Source organism: Chiloscyllium plagiosum, unplaced genomic scaffold, assembly GCF_037043375.1.
Source record: "Chiloscyllium plagiosum isolate Xiang-an unplaced genomic scaffold, Cpla_swu_hap1 HiC_scaffold_28, whole genome shotgun sequence".
In the NCBI taxonomy this organism is placed as follows: domain Eukaryota; kingdom Metazoa; phylum Chordata; class Chondrichthyes; order Orectolobiformes; family Hemiscylliidae; genus Chiloscyllium; species Chiloscyllium plagiosum.
Window position 1 is genome coordinate 41,137,204 of NW_028270166.1, and position 25,241 is coordinate 41,162,444.

At 38.9% G+C, this 25,241-nt stretch overlaps 1 protein-coding gene across 3 annotated transcripts in view; it reads right to left on the reverse strand.

Annotated features, from left to right (window-relative positions):
* Positions 1-25,241, reverse strand: part of kdm4b (lysine (K)-specific demethylase 4B) — a 479,386-nt gene that overhangs the window by 108,165 nt on the left and 345,980 nt on the right. For all 3 annotated transcript variants that reach the window (XM_043720917.2, XM_043720921.2, XM_043720920.2), the window contains one exon: positions 21,302-21,422. In XM_043720917.2, coding sequence (XP_043576852.2) covers positions 21,302-21,422 — 121 coding nt within the window. The remainder of the gene's footprint in view (positions 1-21,301; positions 21,423-25,241) is intronic.

Below are 25,241 nucleotides of genomic sequence, written 5' to 3' on the forward strand. Positions count from 1 at the left end.
AGCTGAGTTCTCATTTTTGGCTTAATTCCAACCTTTAGATACTTCGATGCCCAGTGTTCCTATTCTTCACCTCATCCTTTGCCTTTACAGGAATATATCTGCCCAATATTCTTGCTATATTCTCTTATGTTCCCACTGTTCTGACAGTTTTATCCGCAAATAGTTGCTCTCTGTCTACTTGGAAAATATCGTATCACAGTTTTGACTAAATTGGCCTTTCCCCAATTTATAACATTTATTTTCAGCCCAACTTCATCCTTTACATGACTACTCTTAATCTAGGAGAAAGTGAGGACTGCAGATGCCAGAGAGTCAGAAAGTTGAAAAGTATAGTGCTGGAAGAGCGAAGGTCAAGAAGCATCCAATGAGCAGGAGAATCGACGTTTCGGGCGTAAACCCTTCATCAGGAAACTGAAATGTTGACTTTCGTGCTTCTCAAATGCTGCCTGACCTGCTGTGTTCTTTCAGCGCCACACTTTTCTACTCCTAATTTAACAGTCACGGTCACCATCTTCACAGTGCTCTCCTATCAATTTGTCTTCTACCAGTTTGGGCACATTTCTGAATATCATATCCAAAACTGCCTCTCCCTTCCCGGACTTTCTATCCAGTCTCCTGGATGTCATTTAAGACAAAGCAGACCTTTTGTTTAGCATCCCATTATCAACATTCACATCGCTGAAGTGATAGACAAGCAGGATCTGAGGGTCAGAGTTCTGGATGAGTTAGGCTTTATTTGCAGTGCAGCTACAGAAATGATTAGGTGATGGTGGGCCTGCATGTGATAAAAGAATGGATTTTGTTTTCTGGATTGGTCAGGGTAAACTGAAATGTAATGGGTAACATGTTAGAGGTGGGTGGTTTTGGGACTGAAGAGGGTCAAATCTCTTAACTATTTAACAGATGAGACTGAGCATTCAGAGAATGACTTTTATTAGTGGATGTTATTACTTTAAAAAGAACTTCCACCAAAACAAACTACTAAAGCCCTCCAAAAATGAAATTAATATTTGCAATTAGAAAAACTTTTCCATGAAGTAGTGACCAGGAAGGTTGATGAGGGCAGGGTGGTAGATGTAGTCTATATGGATTTCAGTAAAGCCTTTGATAAGGTTCCATATGGTAAGCTGCTCTGGAAGGTTAGATTGCTTGGAATCCAGGGGGAGCTGGCAAATTGGATATACAATTGGCTTGATGGTAGGAAGCAGAGGGTAATAGTGGAAGGATGCTTGTCGGACTGGAGGCCTGTGATTAGTGGAGTGCCTCAGGGGTCAGTGCTAGGCCCATTGCTGTTTGTTACCTATATCAATGACTTGGATGAGAATGTACAAGGCATGATTAGTAAGTTTGCAAATGACACTAAAATAAGCAGTATTGTGAACAATGAGGAAGTTATCAAAACTTGCAGCAGGACCTTGATCAGCTGGGGGAAATGGTTGAAAAATGGCAAATGGAGTTTAATATAGACAAATGTAAGGTCTGGCATTTTGGAAAGTCAAATCAAGGTAGGAGTTTCATGGTGAATGGTAGCACCTTAAGGAGTGTAGTAGAACAGAGGGACTTTGAAGTTCAGGTGCACAGTTCTGAAAGTGGAGTCATACATAGACTGGGCAATGAAGGCAGCTTTTGGCACACTGGCCTTCATCAGTCAAGGCACTGAGTATAGAAGTTGGGAAGTTACGTTGCTGTTGTACAGGACATTGATGAGGCCGGATTCTGGATTAGAGTGGTGCTGGAGCACAGCAGTTCAGGCAGCGAGGAGCAGGAAAATCAACGTTTCTGACAAAAACCCTTCATCAGGAATACAGGATGTAGGGCTTTTGCCCGAAACGCCGATTTTCCTGCTCCTCAGATGCTGCCTGAACTGCTGTGCTTTTCCAGCACCACTCTAATCCAGAATCTAGTTTCCAGCATCTGCAGTCATTGTTTTTACCATTGGTGAGGCCGGACTTGGAGTACTGTGTTCACTTTTGGTCATCTTGCTTGAAAGGATGTTATTAAATTGGAACAGCGCAGAAGAAATTTACAAGGCTATTGCCAGGACTCAACAGTCAGTTATCTGGAGAGGTTGGACAAGTTAGGACTTCTTTCTTTAGAGTGTAGGAGACTGAGGTGGGATTTTGTAGAAGTGTATAAGATCATGAGATGCATGGATAGGGTGAATGCACTTCGTCTTCTTCCCAGGGTTGGGGAATCGAGGACTAGAGGGCATCAGTTTAAGGTTAGAGGGAAAAGAATAAAAGGGAACCTGAGGGACAACATTCTTTTTTTTTACACAGAGGGTGGTATGCATATATTGTGGCAGGACATTAACAACATTGAGAATTAATTCTGCATTATAGTCAGCTTTTTGCCACAGGTGTCAGATTAAGCTCATTTCACATCATGTGCTTGATGGCCATTAATAAAAAGCACAAATGCAGTTTTTCTACGAGTATGAAACAAGACTAAAGAAGAAAAGGCAGAATTTGAACCCATTGCCACATCATCATCTGTGGTATCCCCCCAAGACTCAGCTGATTCAGAGTTCAAGCCTGCCCAAGAGACTCCAACTCAAAATCTAGGTTGATGCTTCAGTGACATACTACATGAGGGCTACACCACATTGCTGCCATCCTTGAATGAAACACTAAACGGAGTTTGTTCTCTCAGGCAGATATAAACGATCAAATGACACAATTTTGAAAAACAGTGAGGTAGTTCTCCATTATGTTATAAACAGTGCTTGTCCTCAACCAATAAACAGATTTGGTTTAAAAACCTGAAATGTCAACTTTGTTTCTGTCTCCAAAGATGCAGCTAGACCTGCTCAGTATTTGCAGCTTTTACGGCTTTTATTTCTTATTTTGAATATTTACAGTTTTTTTGGAGACTATATTTGTATTAGTGTTTGTGGGACCTTGATGAATGCAAATTAGTTGTGTTCCCTAAATTATAACAATGATTACATTTCAGAAGTGCCTCATTGACGGTCAGATCTGAGAGAGGGGGAGTGCAGGCTAAAGAGGGTGATTGAGCACAGTGGGGCCAGGGGGTGCTGGAGAAAGCATGTGCGAGAAAGAGCAAGCACACACACACAGGATCAGAGCACACATCAGACTGGCAGGACAAAAGAGAGATACAGAGTGTATAAAGTGAAAGACTGAGCATGTACACGGAGAGAGATAACAAGCTAATTTATATGAGTAAGGAAAAAAGCTGTCAATATATTTTATGCAGAGTAACATCGAGTTATCAGTGAGTTTAAGGTTGTTATTTAGTTTCTGGGTCAGCTAATGCAAAATATAAGCAAATGAACACTGGAAGCACCTGGGACAGGATAGTGTGAAAAAGAGAGTACACACGAGATAGTGTGTGTTTGGGACAATAGACCATGGGGAAAAGAAGGAACATAAGGAGAGGCTGACAGCAAAAATGTATGAAAGGTTGGTCCAAGAGCACAGCTGGGGCAAGATGTTGACAGCAAAGTATGAGAGACACAAGGAAAGGAAGTGACAAAAGACAAAGGCATGGAAGGAGGGCGGGGGGGAAGAGTGTTAGTGGGGAAGCAAAGAAGAGAGGTGAAAGACACTCTGTAATGGGGGAAGAGAGAGACGTTTAAGAAAGAGAAAGGTTGCAGCTGCAGACAAGACAGAAAGGAAAAGCAAGAAATCACAAATATTTTAACACCAAGTATGGCATTCACCCTGGTCACGATCCAAACTCTTTTGAAAGATCTGTGCATGAATGTGACTCAGCATAAGGATCAGCCTGAGCTCACTAGATCAGAAAAAATCCTTCCAAATATTCAAGCATCTATTTGCATGTGAGTTATTGAGTTTTCTCTATAATGACATTTGGCAGTCACATTATAAGGCTATAATCCAAAACTTCTGGCACTGAATTGCTTTTGCTTTGCATGCACTGACCTAGAAACTAATTTACAACCTTAAACTCACTGATAACTGTCTGTTACTCAGTATGAAATATACTGACAGCTTTCTTCGTACACTTACAAATGAACTGAACAGGGGAAATTATCATGAATCAAGATGTAAATAGATAGAAATATTATGGTGAAAGATTTTTAAGTGAATACACATCATGTCCAATATTTTAATGATGAAACAGCTGCCAACTGCAGTCTTGGAATGGTTATTTTCCTGGCTATTTTTGAACAATTTGCCAGTTGAATTCAGAGAAAGGCTGTTGATGTGAAGCTCTCTCTCCCACATGGTGGTTATCACCTAATAGAGATAGGTTAGAGTTTTAGTATCCTTGAGAAGCTGTAAATGACAGTTCCTGCTGATCTGCTCAAAATGACTTTGAAGGTAGGTAATTGAAACTCATGATCCTTAAATCAATAACTGCCTTTGAAAGCGAAACCACAAGGAGCCCGAGTACAACACTGACAATGCATTTCCAAATTAACCTTAAATTCCTTTGATTGCCAATGGAGTTCCTCAGCAACTTGCAACATTTGTCTCTACTTGCATTTGGTCAAGAAGCTAAGAGTTGCCTCAACAGAAACACTGGGCTGAGTCTTATCATATTATGTAAAAGCAAGGACCGCAGATGCTGGAAACCAGAGTCTACATTAGAGTGGTGCTGGAAAAGCACAGCAGGTCAGGCAACATCTGAGGAGCAGCAAAATCGACGTTCCTGATGAAGGGCTTTTGCCCGAAACGTCTATTTTCCTGCTCCTCAGATGCTGCCTGACCTACTGTGCTTTTCCAGCACCACTCTAATCTAGACTCTTATCATATTAGTGGCAGCTTCAAACCTACAATCCAACTAACCCTACATGGACTCTGTGCTGCCTACTCATTTGAAACACCTCTCCTCAACTGCACCAGCATTAACAGCTATGTCAGCCATTTTCATTTCACTCAATATCTCCCTTTCTTTCAATCCAGAAGAAAACAGCCCATCATCGGGCAGGAGTAGCCATAACTGAAGTGCCTGATATTTGGCTCTTCAACCCGAGACAGGAGGACCCTGACACGGTGCCCAAAATCCTGCACAATATCAGAGGCCTGCCTTGACTGAGCACTACTCTCCTCCAACTTTGAGACACAGCCAACTGGCTGAAGCACATGCGGTGTATCTGATGAAAAACTGAGGCAGCATAATGTCCAGCAAACATTTCCACCCTCTACGCTGATCACTGCACACAAACATGAGAATTTAACTGGCTTTGTGCGTGCTCTAAAAGGCAAGGCAAGGCAAGACAGAATACTGAGAGTTTGATAGCTTTGGCTGAAAGAACAAAACATAAAAAAGGCACGGTAGGGATAGTGGGAGGTCAGTAAGTGAGCAGCCCTGAGAGGCAGTCTGATCTATTCCATGAGCTGGGTTCCTGATTCTAAATGCACTACATCCTTGCTACAGTATTACAGTGACAGCTGCCAGTGCAGCCCGAGATATAACACTGAAGTGCAGGAACATTCTGTAAGTGGTTTGGAAATGTAACATATTCATGGAGTGAATGAGGTCACTGGCCTTGGAAATGTTGCTGCTGAGTGCCCAAGGTGGAAGTCTGAACGAGGGAGTCATCAGGCTCGCACCGACATTCACATTCAGAATTCTGTGTATCTAGTTTTATCTGGAACACGCTAGAGTAGGAACCTGCATATCAGTGAGGAAAAATTAGGTAGCAACGAAGGTGATAATGAACAATAATTTCTGTTAACAGACCATTTACTGCTCACGAGAGGATCCTGTCTTGGTGCCTGGAATGTTGTTGGAATTTGTGCCATGTTGCTCTCAATAATCGAGAAAGGTCTCACTCTTCTCATCAGATTTCCTGAAATTGTTTCACCACAGCCCACATCATTAAGGACCTGAGAAAATTCTGACCATAGTATCATTATCTTTAGGATTCAAACTAGCTCCTCAAATCACTTACAGCAAAGGATATTTAGAAATTACATTGTTATTTTGATTTTAATGAGGACTAGACATAGGTTGGGCCCAATGATAAAGAATTGGAGTGGGTGACCCTGGAGCTTTCGCCTCAACTGGAATTAAATCAACAAAAGGGACCAATAAAAAAAATAACAGCGTAGTCTTTATGGTGATCATCAAATTGTGAATCCATCTCTTGGGTGTACTTCATTATTCTAAATTTCAAGCCAGACATCCAGTAGGAGACTCTTCCACACAAATTTTTAATGTCAAATTAATAGAGCAATCGTAGCTCCCTAACTTCCTGCCCACTAGAGATTCAAGTGATTTCAATAAGACCGATGGCACATGGTCCTGATGCAAATTCATTGACCCGAAAATGTTAACTCTCTCCACTAACTGTGCCTGACCTGCTGGCGCTCATTTTTTGCTTATATTTCAAATGATCTATTGCTCCCTTTAGGAGTTACTCAAACAAGAATGTGAAAAACACATTCTGCAATCACTGAGATTTAGTAGCATAGAAGGAACACTATTCGATATTTATTTTGCAACACAGTTTATGCTTCTTTCAAGAAGTTTCGTGCAGACAACAGACAAGCACCATTGAAACCAGTGAAAACACTGACAAGGAAAGGGCAACAAATAAAAAGGACAGTAATTGGGATTTGTTTACACCAGCAGTGTGATACTGGATTCTAACTGACAAGACAAAAACTTTAATGCATTGATGAGCGCAAACATGACAGTTTGTCGGCTATCGCTCTATTCGATAAATATTACTGTTCAGAGGATTGGATGGATATACTGTTTAAACACTAGTTCAGTCATACTCAATATGCTGGATACTCAATAGATAAGGTATATTTCTGTAACTGATTGGCCCAATGTTGCAATGCACAGAGGTGCTTTGTCAATCATGTTGTATAATTAGCCCATCACTTCTGGATTCATAGCGAGAAAAATAAAGTGATCATTCGTCATACTTTTCAGGGATGAAAGTACTATGTTTCACAAATTATCAACAATGATAATGTTTTTCTTCCTCCGAATCCCTCATCCCACATTCCAAGCTGAATCCACTGCTTCTATACCTTCAGTTTTACCACTGCAACTGAGCCACATAAAATTGAGAGGACAAATTCCCTCTTTTGATTGGAGAAAAGGCTAGCTACATTGGGGAGGAATGGAGAGAAGACAGGGGACAGATGAAAAAAAAAATCATTTGAGCAGACTGCTTAGAATTAGCAACATGATGCAATAATAGGGACAGTAATGCAAATAAATTGGTTTGTCAAATTAAATTAAAGTTAAAAACCATTCATATCTCAAACAGAAAATAAACACTTAGCTATAAATAAAAAAGACAAATATTCATGTGTTCAACAAAACACTGGAATGCTTAGGTGGCCCTGTCTATCAGGTAGTTATGAGAATACTTTAAAGTCTACAGCAAATCATACAGCCAGAAATTGCAATCTGTTTTTGGCCTTTCTTTTTCACAAATTACTTTAATGATGTATTGAAGCTTGTGATCCACATGCTGTATCACAGTAACGAGTAATGATGGTACACAGATTGCTCTGATTACTGCAGCAGGTTGTCATACAGTTAATTCCTAATAGTATTCCCACTTGAAAGACTAGTTTATTCATACAGTAAATCTGAGATGTGCAGTCATTTTCAGTAAAGTTCATCTTCTGCTTGCACTGCCTGATCGAACCATTCAACTCAACCCAGCTTTAGATAAATACATTAAACAGTCTACTCTTCAGTTGTCACATTAAGTTTCATATTCAGACAACAAATCGGTCATTTATTACCCCAGTAAATTTTATATCTTTAAGGTAATTTTTTTTCTTTTTTTATAAAATTTCAAACTCTAACATTCCAATTATAGAGTTTACTGCATATTTCTGGCACATACTTCAGCCAATCATAATGCCTCTCTGAAGTATGGGAAGATTGACTTCGCTGCTCTGACTGTTCAACTGACTGAAAAGATATTGAAAGGAGAACTGCATCTTGTGACCATTCCTACATGAAACTACTCAAAGTCACTCAGATCAAACCTCAATTCTTCATGCAAAATATTTGGTGTCAATCATCTCACTGTGGACTAAATACTCTTTGCTATCAAGTACTATCACTTATGTGACACCATCTTGTGAAGGAGCTTTAGGTCATGTCACATTCTACATGTTTGGCATTATACTGAACTTTTCTAATATAGGGGAGGCAGGGAGTGTGTGCTCAATAGCTCCCACAAAGAAAATTGTGATTGATCAGGTAACGATGGCAGTAGGCAGACACATCTACTGATCTGCTCAGAGTGGTTCAAATACATCAGTTTAGAGGGTTTAGAGGGATATGGGCTAAAAGCTGGTTTATTTTGGATAGCTGGTCAGTATGGACAATATGGACCAAACGGTCTGTTTCCATACTGTACAGCTCTACGACTTTAAGACATTTTAGGTCATCATGAGGACATGAAAGAAAGTTTTAAACACAAGTAGTTTTGCTCTGACACAACTGGTGCAGAAGAATGGCTTGGGTGGCTTGCCAAGATGATTTGAAACCTAGGTATGATCACCACCATGTAACTGGAATATTCGGTATTAGATAGAAACATTAAAAAAAAGGTGCACAAGTTGGCCTTTCAAGCTTCACCATTCAATATTATCATGGCTGATCATCCAACACAGTATCCTGTCACAATTTTGCCCTCTGCCCTTTGATCCCTTGATCCCAAAGGACTACACTTAGCTCCTTATTGAAAATATTCAACACTTTGGCCTTAGCTGCTTTCTATAGCAGAGAGGCCCACAGGATCACCACTCTCTGGGTGAAGAAATTTCTCATCTCAGACCCTAAATGGATTTCGCCGTATCCTTAGACTGCAATCGCTGGTTCCGACTCCCTGGACATCTTTCCTGCATGTACTATGTCTAGTTAGTCAGAAGCTTATAGATTTTTGAGACTGCCCCCATCATTCTTCTGAATTCCAGTGAGTGGACACTGTCCTCACCAATGCAATCTCTCTTTGCATGTCAGTCCTGCTATCCCAAGAATCACAAGTCTGAGAATATTGGAAGGGTATGTTGGTAAAGCTCAGTATGGGAGAGGATTAAAGCTCGAAATGTGTGACACACTCATTGACATTTCTCCAATCTTGTGTGCTTCAAAAAATAATGAAGTAAACAGGTGGCTTTTCACAAGTAATACTCTTTTTTACTGTAACAAATAAACCTCAAATAAAGAGAATGACACTGTATACCAGATTCCAGCCAGGAGTATGCAGTTGACACTCCTGCTTTAATGAACCCATTGCTCCCTCAAGGCATCTATCATCTCTTTAGTTCATGTATAAAAATCCATCAAGATTACTGACAAACACCACAAGGGAGCTGCAAGGACAGCTCCATTATCTGACAAGTAAGTGAAGCAAACAGAACTGAACTGTTATTGCATTAGGAGGAGAGCAGTCACAACAGAATGCATTAAATTCAAATTAAACTTTTTTTGTTACTGTTCATTGCATTAAAACCTTTTTAGATGTCAGCAAGACCTTTATTGTTCCTGTTAGAATACATAAAGAAAGTGCAACACAAAAGGTTGAAGCTAAGATTTATTCTGTTTTAAGCAGTGAAATTTACTTATTTGTTACTTGTCATTTATTTGGGTTTCAATTTTAACCATTTCAAAGGCTATCACTTGCAAAATGATTCCTCAATTGCAGAGTGGGGTGTACTGAACCCAAGGACAGACTTCTCAAAATTAGGGAGAGAAAGGATGGGCTGCTCTTTTCAATTTTCTTCCCATTCCTCAAATTCGTTATGCAAGTCATTTTACTTCACACAAGCCTGATTGCATGGCTCTGGAACACGACCTGACAATTTTGATGAAGAGCAGAGAATTAAGAAACTACAAAGTTACTAAGTTTCTTTTTAAACATTCACACCAAGACTGAATGGCCTCACTTATACTTTGCTTTTTCACCTGTTCAAACTTTGATTTGATGTGAAGTAAACAAATAGTTTAAAAGTAAAGACTGGCCATGTAATGGATCTTAAAACATCACGCCAAGGAAATAAGGTTCGGATCTTGCTATTATAAACTGTGATAATATATATATTTTAAAATCATTCACTGTCAATTTGGGTTTTCTTTCAGCAAGAGACCACTTCATTCAAACCAAAACAAAGCAAACTATGATCTGTCAAGCCAGGTTCCTATCTGAGATCTGACTTGTCCAGTAATAATATTAGCTGGAAGCACAACCTTTTATCCTTAGCAGTGCATAAATAAAATGCACTGGGCTAATTTCCCACAAATTAATGGTGGCTGCATGCTACATGCCATTAATTATAAGCATATTGACCAACACGTTCGGAGGTAGAAAAATATCATCGTTGGATTTACATTCTGAAGATGGTATCCCATTCTTGACGGTAAGCCTGCCTCCATTCAGCCATTTTGATTTTTCATGCATCAACTCTAATTAGCATGCACTGGAAAATCAGTGGTTTCTGTACAGTTGAAGATAGGAGGTAGGATAAAATGGATAAAGAAGCTGCACAAAATGTCTTCTGCACTGCTAAATTAGATTGCAGGACCAGACAGAAACAAGAAACCACAGACTGATGTTTCCCCATGCTTATGTGACTACCTATAGTTAAAGCTATGAAGAAGTAGACGGATGAGAAGAGAAAACACTGACCACATTTGCAAGCTGCAAGTCCTCAGAGGAAATACTAAACCACATTTTGCAAGCTGTGAATCTTTGTAAAAGTAACATAAGCCATTACAACTTAATCAATACCATTGGTTCAAGTTACTACCCATGAAGTGATTATAATTTATTGATTGGTTGTTACTATGGGATCATGCTCCATGTCTGATGACAATTAATGTATATAAACCTTATGTAAACTCTGTAAGGCTGTTGGATTCTTTTGATTGCCAAGAAGTTTTCATACTTCTGAGCAAATCAGAGCCTGCCAACCCAGCCGTGTAACATACAATAAACAATTGCTTGCATGTTGGACAAAGTGTCATTTACAGGTGTGTTAACTGACTGATCGTGGAACCAAGTGACATATACATCATCAGAGTGAGAAGAAAAAAGAGCCTGTGCTGAAAGTTCTCACCTTTGCATTGGTAAATTACACATGAAGATAAAGGAAAAGTTGACCTTTCCACCGTATATGCCAGCGTATGTGCAAACTGCATGACGTTTAAAGTGAATAATTACACTGTGATTACCTGGGAACGTTAAAATTTGTTTTTAACTTTTTTAAAAATATAATATATTTCCTGATTCAGCCTCTGGTCTGCTGGGCTATTGTAGGGTGTGTGTTTTTTTTTCAGGTCATGGTCCTGGTTGAAGAGCCTACTCAATGCCAACAAGAGAGATGGTCTCTGCCAGTGCTGCTGGTAGGCCAAGGAAACGGTGTACATCTAAAAACTGACTGAGGCCAGGCTGAAGGGCAACAGTGAAGGGATGAGGAGGGATTTGGGATGGACCCATAGAGGAAGAGAATGAGGTGGTGAAAGTAGATGTGAGGAAGAAAAACCTTGAGTAGGGCTCTTCAACTGGGATCATGACCCGAAAAAAGCACACCCCTTACAACAGGCCAGCAGACCCGAGGCTGCAGGTTGGACAATGTCCCCTCCCACCACCTTGTAAATTAAAGCAGCAATAGGAAAAAATCCTTATCACTTAAGACCTTGACTGGACAATGGGCAGGCAATAAGAGTGTATCTGTAAAATTAAGATGGGGATGGGTGGACTGGCAGCAGGGAGAGTGCCAACACCACTTGCCCAAACATATGGATCCACCCAGCTCTTTCCTACCCAAAAGCAGCCCATAAAAGTCAGCTCCACGAGTTGCAAATCTCTGCCCTTTGCCTTGCACAAAAGTCACCTTACCTTAGCTTTCCCATTCTTTTGAAGAACTTACTGGATTTATCTAATAAATTTGCTACAGAACTTCAGAACACACAATTAACAAATTTATAAATCAATGTGACAATCATTAACGCAAAGCCAATCAATGTCTCCAACCCAGGAGATAACTTAAACTGTTTAATTAAAATGCAATAAAGATTCTAAAACATTGATTTTAAATACATTGTTCTTATTTTTACTTTTTATCCTTTTATTTCTCTCAATCTAAACTTTTTTTCCCTTACTCTTTTTATAAGTGATTTGATTCTATTTTATCCTCATTATCTAAGTTTCATTCTCAATCCTAATCGCTGGAGACAATGTTAATTCTATCTATCAAACAGATCCTAAATGATCAACTATCCTCATTGCGCTATGATCAGTTTGTATTTTTTGCAATTTGCAGAATGATTATGTTTGAGAGGTAGTTGCTGGAAGGAGGTGACCTAACAGTGCATACTGCAAAATGTCCCACCACAGCAACTGTTGAACAATTATCTGCTTTGAATGCCAGAGATTTGGGGGCAAGTTTCTCATCAAGATTGAGGCAGAACATTGGAAGAATGCAAAAGTAAATATCAAATGTTTCCATAGTGTAAGTGTACAATTATCAATAATTTGAAAGGAAATATTTAAATGTAGGAGGAAAGAGTAGGATTAATTGAATAACTTTTTTTCAAAATTTGTCATGGGTATGATAGAAATGGCTCCTTCAGTGCTGGAGTTTTTAATGAATGACCCTCCATCTATTTCAAAAGGATTTTTGAAAATTGCTGATGTCTATCTTCATTGCATAAAAACATTACAAGGCCACCATGGTGACAGCAGTGTGGCAAGCTGACATCCTTCAAAAATAACCAAGTTAAATAATAATTAAAAAGAAAAATGAAAGCTCGGCAACAGAACAAATGGAAGGTACATATAAACTATTCTAACCATAAATTGGAAGAAAAAGAAAACATGAGGCAAGACAAAATTAAGATAAAGAAAAGAAAGAGGAGTTCCTACATGAACAGCCAGTACTGCCCCAATGTACACACACACACTGCGATAGCTATGCTCCTCTTCTAAAGGTCAACTTTAACACGGCAATAGGGAAGCTTTAAAGCAAAAGGTTACCAATCTGTTGACTGAGAAGGAAAAAAGGTCTGTGTTGAAAAACCTCTCCACTGCATCAGTAAATTACAAATGAAGACAACGAGAAAGCTGACATTTCCACCACACATGCCATTGAGTTACAAACTGCATCATGTCTAAAGTTGGTAAGCGTGCTGCGATTATCTGGGGAAATGTTTTATTGACTTGATATACTTCATGATTCAGTTGCTGTCAGAAGAAATTACAGGTAGTTCTTCTATAACGCGACGGTTGCATTCTTATGCAACCCCACATTATAGAAAAATCGCACTTTAGAAACAGCGCTTTATGTGTAGGTGGTGATATTGTGTTACTGATAACTCATGTTAAAAATCTGCACTTTAGAAACATTGTCCCCAATATGTGATATAGTATAATGACCTGTAGTTCAAGGGTCCTATACCTGCTGTACAAATCTTCTGGGATGCCCATAACCTGACAAATATTGAGGCAATAAACCTGATTTTTGACAAACATTGCTCTTTAAAAAAGAAAATGGTATTAGTGATATATTTGCAGTTAGGAAATTAATTTGTTTAATTGCACTCAGCTAAATATAGCTCATTACCATTCACCTGAGTGTTGTGTCCAATTCCTTTGTAATAACATCATACCTGAGGATGCACTCCAGAGAATTTGACGTGTGCATAAAGTACTCATTAGTCAATCACTCACCTACAGATCTTTATACTTTCAAATTCCTGTATTGCAATGTCAACTTTGGGGTTTATAAGGATAAAGGATCTCAAATGTTAATTACTTTGTAAATAAAAGACAGTCTATCAAGCACACTTTAATGTTATAATGGAACAATACTGTTCTGACACATTCATTTTAATTTATGCTTTTGTGGCTCATTAGTTCAAGTATTCATGTTTCCCAAGAACAACACTGGGATTTTCAATTTTTTCCATAGTACCTAAATAGCTTATTATTTGAAACAGTTCATCTGTGATGAAATTAGCACATGCTTTACATCAATTTTCATGATAACTTACTTCTACACTATTCCTAACTGCACAAAGTGCAGCACCAGAAATAATAAGGGAGCCAGTACACTGGGCAGAGATTTGAACAGAATACTGGGAATAGCATTAACACACTGGCAGTTTGTGAATGGCAATAGTACGGAAATTCGAATTGTGCAGTTGCATAGATGCAATTTGTCATTCACCTTTTTTTTGCTACAGATTAAATGTTTCCTTCAGATTCAAATTTCAGTTTCTACATAGTGCCCATATTTCAGTCCACTTGAAAGCCTATCTTTCACTGGACCACTGAAAGTTTTAACTACATCAAGACATAAGGGGTGAAATCCAACTTTGGCAGGAACATAAAACTGATGGTAGATAGCTCAATTTTGTTTTCCCTAAAGTCGAATGAAGTCAGGCAAGGCATATAATTGCATTCATTCCAGTTGATAGTGAGATAAAACATGAGATTTATACATGTAGATTAGATTCCCTATGGTGTGGAAACAGGCCCTTCGGCCCAACAAGTCCACACCGACCCTCTGAACAGTAACCCACCCTCCCGTCTGACTAATACATCTAACAACTATGGACAATTTAGCATGGCCAATTCACCTGACCTGCACATCTTTGGAATTTGGGAGGAAACCGGAGTACCCGGAGGAAACCCACGCAGATACGGGGAGAATGTGCAAACTCCACACAGACAGTCACCCGAGGCTGGAATTGAACCTGGGACCCTGGTGCTGGGAAGCAGCAGTGCTAACCACTGCTAACCACCGTGCCGCCCTACATGTTCTTCTTTTTTAAAAAAAGTGTATTTAAAACCAGTGGCAGATGGGTGTTGGTCTATTTTCATTAAGGGGTTTGACAATTAGTTACTTCAGTCTTTCTGGAATTGCAACTTTAAAACTCATGTCAAAGAGAACAAGTGACTGCAAGGGCCACAGGAGCGTTGCCAGAAGTTTGTTCATATTGTTTATGTTACAAAAGGAGAGAAAAAAAAAATGCTATTAATATGGCAGGATCTAGGATGAGAAAATTTTTAAAAAATAATTCAGTTAAAAGGCTTTTTGATTCAGACTGAAAGAGACCTGACTGAAGTCAGATGCAAGTATAGTGTCTCATAGAAAAGACTGTTTAGTTAAGAGAATAAGTTAGCTCAGTGTATTGATTACAGTTTGTGAAAACTTCCAGGTCTGGTGTGTTTGGATAGGAACTGCAGATCATTCAAAACTGAGAAGGTTTGAGATCTTAACTGTGTATGTGTTCAAGAGAAAGATCTTTATAGCTCTCAGAACAGGAACCAAGAAGCAAAAAACTTAAATCTACAAATTGGGGAATAGATGGGATTTTGTTTTGTTCTGAGTTTTTAAATCTTTCAATGAGTGCGTAGCCCTTGTTTTGTTTTATTTTATTGTATTTTTCCATGTTGTTAACAACTTCTTTATTGTTAAAACCAAGTCGGCAGCTTTGTGTGCTTCCTTGAACAAGTGCCACCTTTTTAAAAAATCTACAAGCCAGATTTAATTCTGGGATTGGACTTGCCCAGTAGTAAAGCAGCTGAGATCATATCTTTACCATAATTTCGTCTGAATTTTTATGAGTTTAACAACTATCTCTTGCCTTTGACACTTTCAGCTTTAGACATCCTTCATTGATTAAAATACTTCATACCATTACCGTCATTGGTTTGAAACAGAATTCCTACATCACTCCTATTGCTTTAAAATCAAGAATCTCAGCTTTCTAATGCATGAAACATTTATTTTCCAAGCAGAATTCTAACACTTGTCTACCCAAACTTCAATATTACCCAATGTGTGAGGAGTCTCTGCCACTTCTCCAACAGATTGCAAATAAAATGAAGGACCAAATTGCAACCTTCATTCCTTAATTAATTCTCACTCCATCAAATGTTTTCTTATTTTACTTTATTTACTGATACAAGTGAAATCATGATTTTTTATTTCCTCTTGTTGCTTCTAAACCATTTATTTTTTTCTTCCTTCTATGCACTGAACCAGATCTATCGCTATAGCTTCTCCTTTTTACTTATTCCATGCCAACAGATTATTTACTCACTGGCTCATTATGCTGCCGCTGATGTCAAATCCACTGACCATATCTCTATTATTCTTTGACTGCAATGGCTTCTTTACCAATCTTCCATTTTCCACTAATATTAGCTTGCCAAATCTTAGCTGCCTGGATTACAGCAATGGGAAGTCCCACTCATTTGCAAGACATGTTCCCACTCATTTTGACTGATCCTTTGTCCTTCAATTAATAAAACTTAAAATTCCTATCCTTGACAACAATTCTATTTCAATGCTTCCCCATGTATCTCTTCTACCTGGTGCTTTGAATATTTCAATTCTTAAACCATTTGCTTTCGTGGATTTACCTCTCCCATTCAATTCTCTTTTTAAGCTATTTTGGCTCAATTGGAGTCATTCTAACATGAGGTATATGAAATAGGAGTAGGCGATTCAACCTCTCAAGCCTGCCTTGCCATTCCATAATATTATGGCTGATCTGCTCTCGGCCTCAACTATTCATTTGTGCCAGCTCCTCATAGTCCTCAACTCCTTGATATTTCCATCTGCCTCATCTTTAAATATTTTCAGTAATCTACCCTCCTTAGAACGTCCCGATGATTCAGTGGTTAGCATTGCTGCCTCACAACACCAGGGACCCGTACTTCATTCCATCCTTGGACTGTCTATCTGTTTGGAATTTGTGCATTCTTCCTATGTCTGCATGGGTTTCCTCTCTCAGTCCAATGATGCGCAGATTGGCCATGTTAAATTATCCATAATGACTAGCGGTGTGTAGGTTAGGTGAATTAGTCATAGGAAATGCAGGGTTACAGGGATAGGGTAGGGAGATGTGTCTGGGTGGGATACTCTTTGGAGGGTCAGTGTGCATTTGATGGGCTGAATGGCCTGCATCCACACTGAAGGGATTCTATGATTCTATAGAACTCTGAAGTACAGAATTCCAGACCTTCACTTACCTCAGAAGAAATTCATTTGCATCTCAGTTTTAATGAATGCCCACTTATTTGTAATTATATCTTAGTTTGAGATTGCCCACTAGTATATCATCAACATCCATCTCTCAAGCCCTTGTAGAATTGTGTACTTTTCAAGAAGATCTCACCTCATTTTTCTTAACTCTAATGAATAAAACCAAACCTCTTCAACCGTTCTTGATAAGTCTAACCCCTCAAACCAGGAACCAACCTGTGAATCTCTTTTGAACTGCCTCCAAAGCAAATGTACCTTCCCTTATTAGAGGGACAAAGACCGCACATAGTACTCTAAGTATGGCCTCATCAACAGTCTATGCAGTCGTAACAAGACTTCCCTATTTTTAAACACCAACCCTCCAACAATGAAGGCTAAGTTGCCATTTGCCTTTTTAGTTATTTATTGCACATGCATGCTAACACAGTGGTTCATTCAAGAACACCCAAATCCTACTGGGCTGCATTTGTTTGGAGTCTGTCTCCAGTTAAATAATAGTCCATCTTTTAAGTTCTGACCAAAGTGCAGGTCATCACGCTTTCCTACATTAAATTCCGTCTGCCAGATTTCTGTGCACTTACATAACCCATCTATATCCCCTTGCAGATTCCTTATATCCTCAACATAAGCCTTCTCACTAATTTTATATCATCAGCAAATTTGGATGCATCACACTCTGCCCTGTCCTCCAAGTCATTGGTATAACTAGTAAATAACCTAAGATTGATCATTGTGGCACTTGATCTTTCCAAACTTATAAAGATCCATTAATCCTGCCTCTGTCCCAACGTGTTAACCAATCCTCAATCCATGCTAATACATTACATTTCTATCTTTTATGTGGCATCTTTCTGTATGCCTTCTAGAAATTCAGAAGCACTGTGTCTATCACCTCATTTTCACCAGTTCTGCTAACACCCTCAAAGAACTCTAAGCAAACTTGTCAAACATAACTTCCTTTTCACAAACCCTCTTTGACTGCATTAATCTTTTCCAAATGTCCTGCTATTTCTTCCTTAATAACGGACTCAAGTAATTTCTTATTGACAGATGTCAAGCTAACTGGCCTATAATTCCCTGATGGAATACAGGCATCACATTGGCAGTTAACCAATCTAATGGAACTTTCCTGGAATCCAGTAAATTCTGCAATATTTGGACCAATATTGCCATTATCATTTCAACCAGTTGCTTTAAAACCCTAGGATGCAGGTCATCAGATCTTGATGACTTGTCGCTCGTCAGTCTCATTAACTTGTCATATACTTAGTCTCCTGAGATGGCTTTAAGAATTGCCTTCCCATTAGCACTTTAAATTATCTGCCATTTTGCCAGTCACATCCTCCATGGGTCCCAAACTCACTTTAGTACCCTATATTCTGATAGGATTTTTTGCTGTTTGTTTTTGCATTTCTTGTCAATTTACTTTCACAATCAATTTTGTTCTTTTTTATTAGTTTTTCAGTCATCCACTGCTGGTTCCTAATATTTCCCAAATCTTTAGCCTATCATTATTTTTCAACTGCTACTGTGGCTTAGACTTTGATTGGATACTGTCCTTAAGCACCTGTGTTAAACACAGGTTGTTCATCCTTCTCAGAGGATACACTTTTGCTGAGTTTATGATACATCTGCTTAAATGTCTGCTACTAATCAACTACTAACCTTCTCCAGAGTCAATTTTCCCAGCATTCATACCCTAAGACAGAGCATTCCTCATTTCTTGTAAATGTCTTTTTTTGAGGACACTGGCTTGAGTTGCACACTCAAACTGATGTCTCACCACACAGAGTACTATCCCCAAAAGGATCTTTAACTATGAGATCTCTGACTCATCCTATTTTATTACACTTTACTAGATCTAGAATAGCCTCTCCAAAGTTGTGTTTTGCCACTTACTGTTCTATGAAACAATCCCAGATGCACTAAAAATTTACGTTCCAGCTACTCTTCCCCATCTGACTTTGCCAGTCAATATGTAGACTACATCACCAATGACAATTATAGTGTCCTTATTACATGCATCCATTATTTTCCAATTTATACTTTTGTCCTACAGTGAGGCAACTCTTTGGGGATCGATAAACAACTTCCAGTCATGGCTTCTTTCACCCAAATGAATATCACATTGCAAGCTATTTCATTACTCACCACTACACTGAAATTTCTTTTAGTGACAATACTACACCAGCTTTGTTTCCTTTTGTCTATTTTTCCAGAACATTAAATACTCTTTAATATTGAGTTTGCAGTCTTCATTGTCCTGCAATCATGTCTCTATAACAGCTATCAAGTAATTTATTTCTACCTGCGCTGTCGACTCATCTATCTTGTTATAAACACTGCAGGCATTCAGATAAATAGCCTTCAGTTTTAGGAGCAAATTACTGAGATGCTGGAATCTGTACTGCAAACAAAAAAATGCTGGAAATCACAGCGGGTCAGGCAGTATCTGTGGAGAGACAGCAAGCTCACATTGAGTCAACTGGACTCGAAACGTTAGCTTGTTCTCTCTTCACAGATGCTGCCTGACCCGCTGTGATTTCCAACATTTTTTTGTTTTCAGCCTTAAGTTTTGACATTTTACCATTACTACTTATTATTGTAGTTCTAACATCTACTGTACACTTTTGCTTATATTTCCTGCCCCATTCTTGTCAAACTTTTTTGCCCTTCATTAGACTCTCATGCTTTTTTGATTGTTTTTAAAAGCTACCTTCAATTGAACTCTCCAATACCAATTAATCAATTTAAAGTGCTTACAACCCCAGTCCCGAATTATTAGGACACAGGTTCCAGCATGTTTCAAATGAAGTCCACCCCAACAGGACAGCTCTCCTTCCCTTGTACTAGTCAACCATGACTTGGGACCTATTTCCTTCACATCAATCTCTGAGCCATGTATTTAGTTTTTTTAAATTTTATTTAGCCCACACCAATTTGAAGTAGAAATTCTGAGAATACCACCACTGTAATTCGGGCTACCGAGATCATTGATAACTACTTGAACCACAACAATGGATCCTTCCCCTTCAAGTTCCTCTCCAGCCTAGAAGAAATGTTCTTAATCTTGGCACCAGACAGGAAATATCACTTTCAACTCTCTTTGTTGCAGAGACAGAATCTATTCCCTCAGTCTGCTGTCCTCTATTACTTCTACATTGTTATTTTCTCTGATCCACAGTGTTTTGGTCAGTTTGCTCATCATCCCTGCACCTTGCATCCTCATCAACATCAGGAGCAAGAACTTCATGTTTCTTGGGCAAGGCTTAACCTCCCCCAAAGCTACACTCAGGATTGCAATATTTGCCTAATTTGTAAACAAATCTTATCCTTGGCCATGATCAAATTTGATTTAATTAATCTAAGTGCGTGGTTGTGTCCTGAAACCACGACCAGGTAGCTGTTCTCCTCTTTAATGGGTCAGAGGATGTAGAGCTCAGATTCCTGTTCATCAACTCTTAAGTCGAAGTTCCTCAAGTAGATAACACTTGCTGCAGATGTGGTCGTCTTGGAATGTACTGGCATCCACCAGCTACTACACATCACCTGTTTAGCTATCGCAATTCTATTTGATTAGTTAATTGTTTTAAGTAGTTTAAAAATTCCAAATGCAGACTTCAATTGTAATATTGTCTGATTTAAGCCACTTGGCCAATCAAGAAAAGCACGGAAGAAATACCCACCAATCACTGTCTTGTCTTCCTGAGATGTTGCACTTTGGTTCTGACAGGTTGAAACACACTCAAGGGGTGCTCTGCTGACAGATTTTAATCGTTCACTGCCACTGCCCTTCTAAACCAGTCTGCTCTCCCAGTCAGCTTCACTAGTAATCTGATTTACTGCACACTTGCCTCCCATCACCTCTCAGTCAGAACACTGTATACTTTCCTCAAGCATCTTCATCAATAAAAGATTAATTGTTTCATTCATTTATTGCTTTGGGACATGGCTGTGCCCAAATTAGCAGTTGCATTTATCTAAAAAAACAGCAGCATGTGTATTGTAATTAAATGGTTGTGAAAAAAATTTAAATCCCCTGAAGATGTATCAAATATTATCGAGTCTCTTCACACAGTCACCTCCTATACCTCAACCTTTATCAATCTTTTAATCACTCCCTAAATGACCTTGATTTTCTTTTACTGAACTTGCTTTACTATTGCTTTGCACTATGGTCCATGGCAATTTACTCTGGATTTTTAAGATAAAACAGTACCCAAGCGTTGATTTCAGGGCAACACTTTTTAATTGGGAACAGCATGTTAAGAAGTGTGTGTTGAACTCTAAATCCCTTGGGAAAGAACCAGAAGCAATTCACCTACCTTCATCGCTGGATGCTTCCAGTTTGACAACGGACAATGGAGATCGAGCTGGGGGCTTGCTGAAGGGATGGCGCCGACTCTTTGTGATCTCCTTCTTCAACTTTGGATAATCTGGTGGCACCTGTGAAACACAATCAAAATCAGGCAAAAAAAAATCATGGAACATGAAGCAATGAAGATGCCTAGATATCTGCCCAATGGTTAGCTAAGTAACAACGCACAGAGCCACATTGTAAAAGAAGGCCGTATGGTTCTCTGTCTCTTCTGTATCAAGACAGATATGGTTGAGGTAGGTGTTCTCATGTGAACCTAGACATGGTATTATGACAATGAATGTCCTACCTTAACTTAGTGTTCACACATTCATTTTCCAATAATTTCATATTTTCCAATATGAACAAAAAGTTGGGATGGGAATCCAAAGCCAAATGTTGTGCACCAACATCTACCTGACTGGATACCAATTGGCTTAAATCTTTAACTTTATTCTGGCACCGTCCTAGTCACTGCCATAGTAAGCATTGTATTTAGTCATCGAGTTACTCTGGCAGCTACATTAACTAGCAGTTTAATGATCTGATGCCCTTCAATGTTTTTCTTTCATAAAAATATCATCACTTTTAAAGTTGATTGATTTAAAACATCCACTGATACTTATAAAAGGCCTTTATTAACTGGTATTAATGCAAAAAGTCTTAAACTACTGTTAAAATAGAAACAGGCACAGATTTTGTATGCAGTTCTTGCTTTTACCCAAGGCCATACTTAGCCAAGTCAGAAAGATTGATTCAACTACATTTCTAATACGAACACATCTGAAAGTAGTACTGCAGTTTTAGGCTTCCAAACAGGGCGAAGACATGGGTTATTATAAATCTGATGTGAACTGCACAGGAGATACAACTTATAAACAGAAGTTAAAATTAGATGACAATGCAGAGCGCAGTCATTGTAGTGATATGCAGTCCCAGAGAATATTAGATTATTCTGTACCATAAACCAGTCACTATAAACTGGAAGTCAAATCGGATTACAGATGTCACTAGAATGCACCAGCTTCAGTTCATCCCAAAAGGTTCCGACCATACATTTTTATTTCATAAGGATAGTTCTGATGAATGCTTTATCAATCTAAAACATTGCACTTGTTTCTCTCTCCACATATATTGCCAGGCTAGAGAACTTCCCACTTTTATTATGTCTATGCAGATATTCACCATTGAATTTGTACCACATTTTACAATAAGAATGTGCATTGAGCGCAACATATATATATTAGAAAGAACAGTGAGAGTCTAGGGTTGTAACTTTATCATACTTTTGAATCTTTCAGAAAGAGACAAATATCTACAACAGTACAAGTGTTGGGGGGTGGGGGAGGGAGATGAAAGGCCGTTTTATGGTGATCTAGAGGCAATATCACTTGATTTGCAATTTAGAACTCCATATTAATATTCCTATATCATGGGTTTGAGACCTACCAGGCAGCTAATGGAATTTGGAATTCATGAAGATAGGAATAGAAATATAAAACTTGCCTAATGGCAAGAATGACTATCTTCAATCAAACCCAACTAGTTCACAAATGCCTTTTAGGAACAAATAGCTGCTGTTCTTGCCTGATCTCACCTACTTATAATTCCAGACCCACAGCAAAGTCACTGACTCCGAGCAAGAGGAAGTACACAACTCTGGTGCAGCCACAATTGGAGTATTGCCTACAGTTCGGTCGCCACATTATAGGAAGGGCAGGGAAGTATTGGAAAGGGTGCAGAGGAAATTTACCAGGATGTTGCCTGGTATGGAGACAAGGTCTTGAGGAAAGGCTGAGGTCCTTAAGGCTGTTTTCGTTAGAGAGACAAAGGTTAAGAGATGACTTATTAGAGACATACAAGGTGATCAGAGGATTAGATAGGATTGATAGTCAGAGCCTTTTTCCTCAGATAGTTATGGCTAACACAAAGGGACATGACTTTAAACTGAAGGGTGATAGATAAAGGACAGATGTCAGATGTAGGTTCTTTACTCAGTAGTAAAGGGCATGGAATGCCCTACCTGCAACAGTCGTAGACTCGCCAACTTTAAGTGCATTTAATTGGTCATTGGATAAATATACAGATGAAAATGGAAGAGTGTAGGTTAGATGGGCTTTAGAGGGCCAAAGGGCTTGTACTGTGCTGTAATGTTTTATGTTCTATGTCACAATGCCTTGTGAACAAATTTGAAAATAAAAAAGACACAATTAGGTTCATCCTCTGCCAACTGAAAAATTCTATCCAGTGTAGTCCTACTTTTCAACTCTTAGTCTGCTTCCTGAAGGGTGACAGAATGGATGGACAAGTCAGAGAAGTGTGAAGTGATCCATTTTGATAGAATGCAGAAAGCCAACACAAAATGTTTTTAAAAGTTTGAAAGGACTTGAAGGAACAGAAGGGCTTGGGTGCACATGTGCAAAGATCATTAAAGGTGACAAATCAGATTGGGAGAGAAGTTAATATAGTATATAGTATCCTGAGTTTAATCAATAGAGGTATAAGGCACAAAAACCTTGAGATTATGCTAAACTTACATAAAACAATAACTTAGAGCATTAGTCTTAGCAGGGCACATTTTCTGAAGAATATGAAAGCATCAGAGAGGTGCAAATAAGACAGACAAGAACAATTCCAGGGATGAGGAACTTAAATTACCTAGATAACATTCATTATTATAAGGTAGCAAAGCAGAAACATCAGTGAGCAAGGTAATCCAAATGCTCAAGCTAATGCTCGACATATGGACATATGAGTCAGAAATCCCTTGAGCCTATCCCATCATTGCTGATCTGATTACCACCTCAATTGCCACCCACTGCTGATAAACTTCCAAGCTTTTGCTTATTAAGCACCTATCCACCAGTGTTAAAAAGAATTAGCGGATTCAGTTTTCACCACTTTTACAGGACAAGAGTTCCAAAGGCTCATTACACTCAAAGGATTTTGCTTAACTACCGTTTTAACTGGACAAACCCTGATTTTAACAATGGCCTGGGTCTAGATTCTCATATATCCCATATCTCTACATCTACCCAATCAAGATCTTTCAAGATTTTATGTTTCAATAAAGTAATCTCTTCCTCATCTAAATGCCAAGTGAATGTAAACCTAGGCTATCCAACCTTTCCTCATAAGAAAATCTGTCCATTCATTGTTTAAGTCTCGTGAACCTTCTCCGAACTGCCTCCAAATAATTTACATCTTTCCTTAAATAAGGTAATCAATATTGTGTACAATACTCCAGATGTGGTTTCTGCAGTATCCTGTATAACCGAAGCATGGCCTTCACACTTTTATATTCAATTCCCATGGTGATAAAAGGTATACCATTAGCTTCCCTCATTACTTGCCGTACCTGCATACTAACCTTTTGCAATTTATGCATAAGGTTACCCAGATCCTGCTGCATCTCAGAGCTCTGCAGTCTCTCATTATTTAAGGTAGTCCTGCAAAAATGGGCAATTTCACAGGTCCAAAGTACATCTTTACCTACTCACTAAATCTATCAATAAAAGTTTATAATTTTGTATCCTCTTCACAACTTATCTTCCTACCTATCTTTGCATCATCAGAACAATTGATAACCCCCTCCGTTCAGTCATCCAAGTCATTATATAAATTATAACCAGTTGATGTCCGAGCATACATCCCTGTAGCACACTACTCGTTTCAGCTTGCAAACCTGAAATTGCTTTTACATCTGCTCCCTGTGTCTTATTAACCAGCCAATCTTATTCCTAAGGAGAAAGTGAGGTCTGCAGATGCTGGAGATCAGAGCTGAAAATGTGCTGCTGGAAAAGCGCAGCAGGTCGGGCAGCATCCAGGGAACAGGAGAATCGACGTTTCGGGCATAAGCCCTTCTTCAGGAATGAGGAAAGTTTGTCCAGCAGGCTAAGATAAAAGGT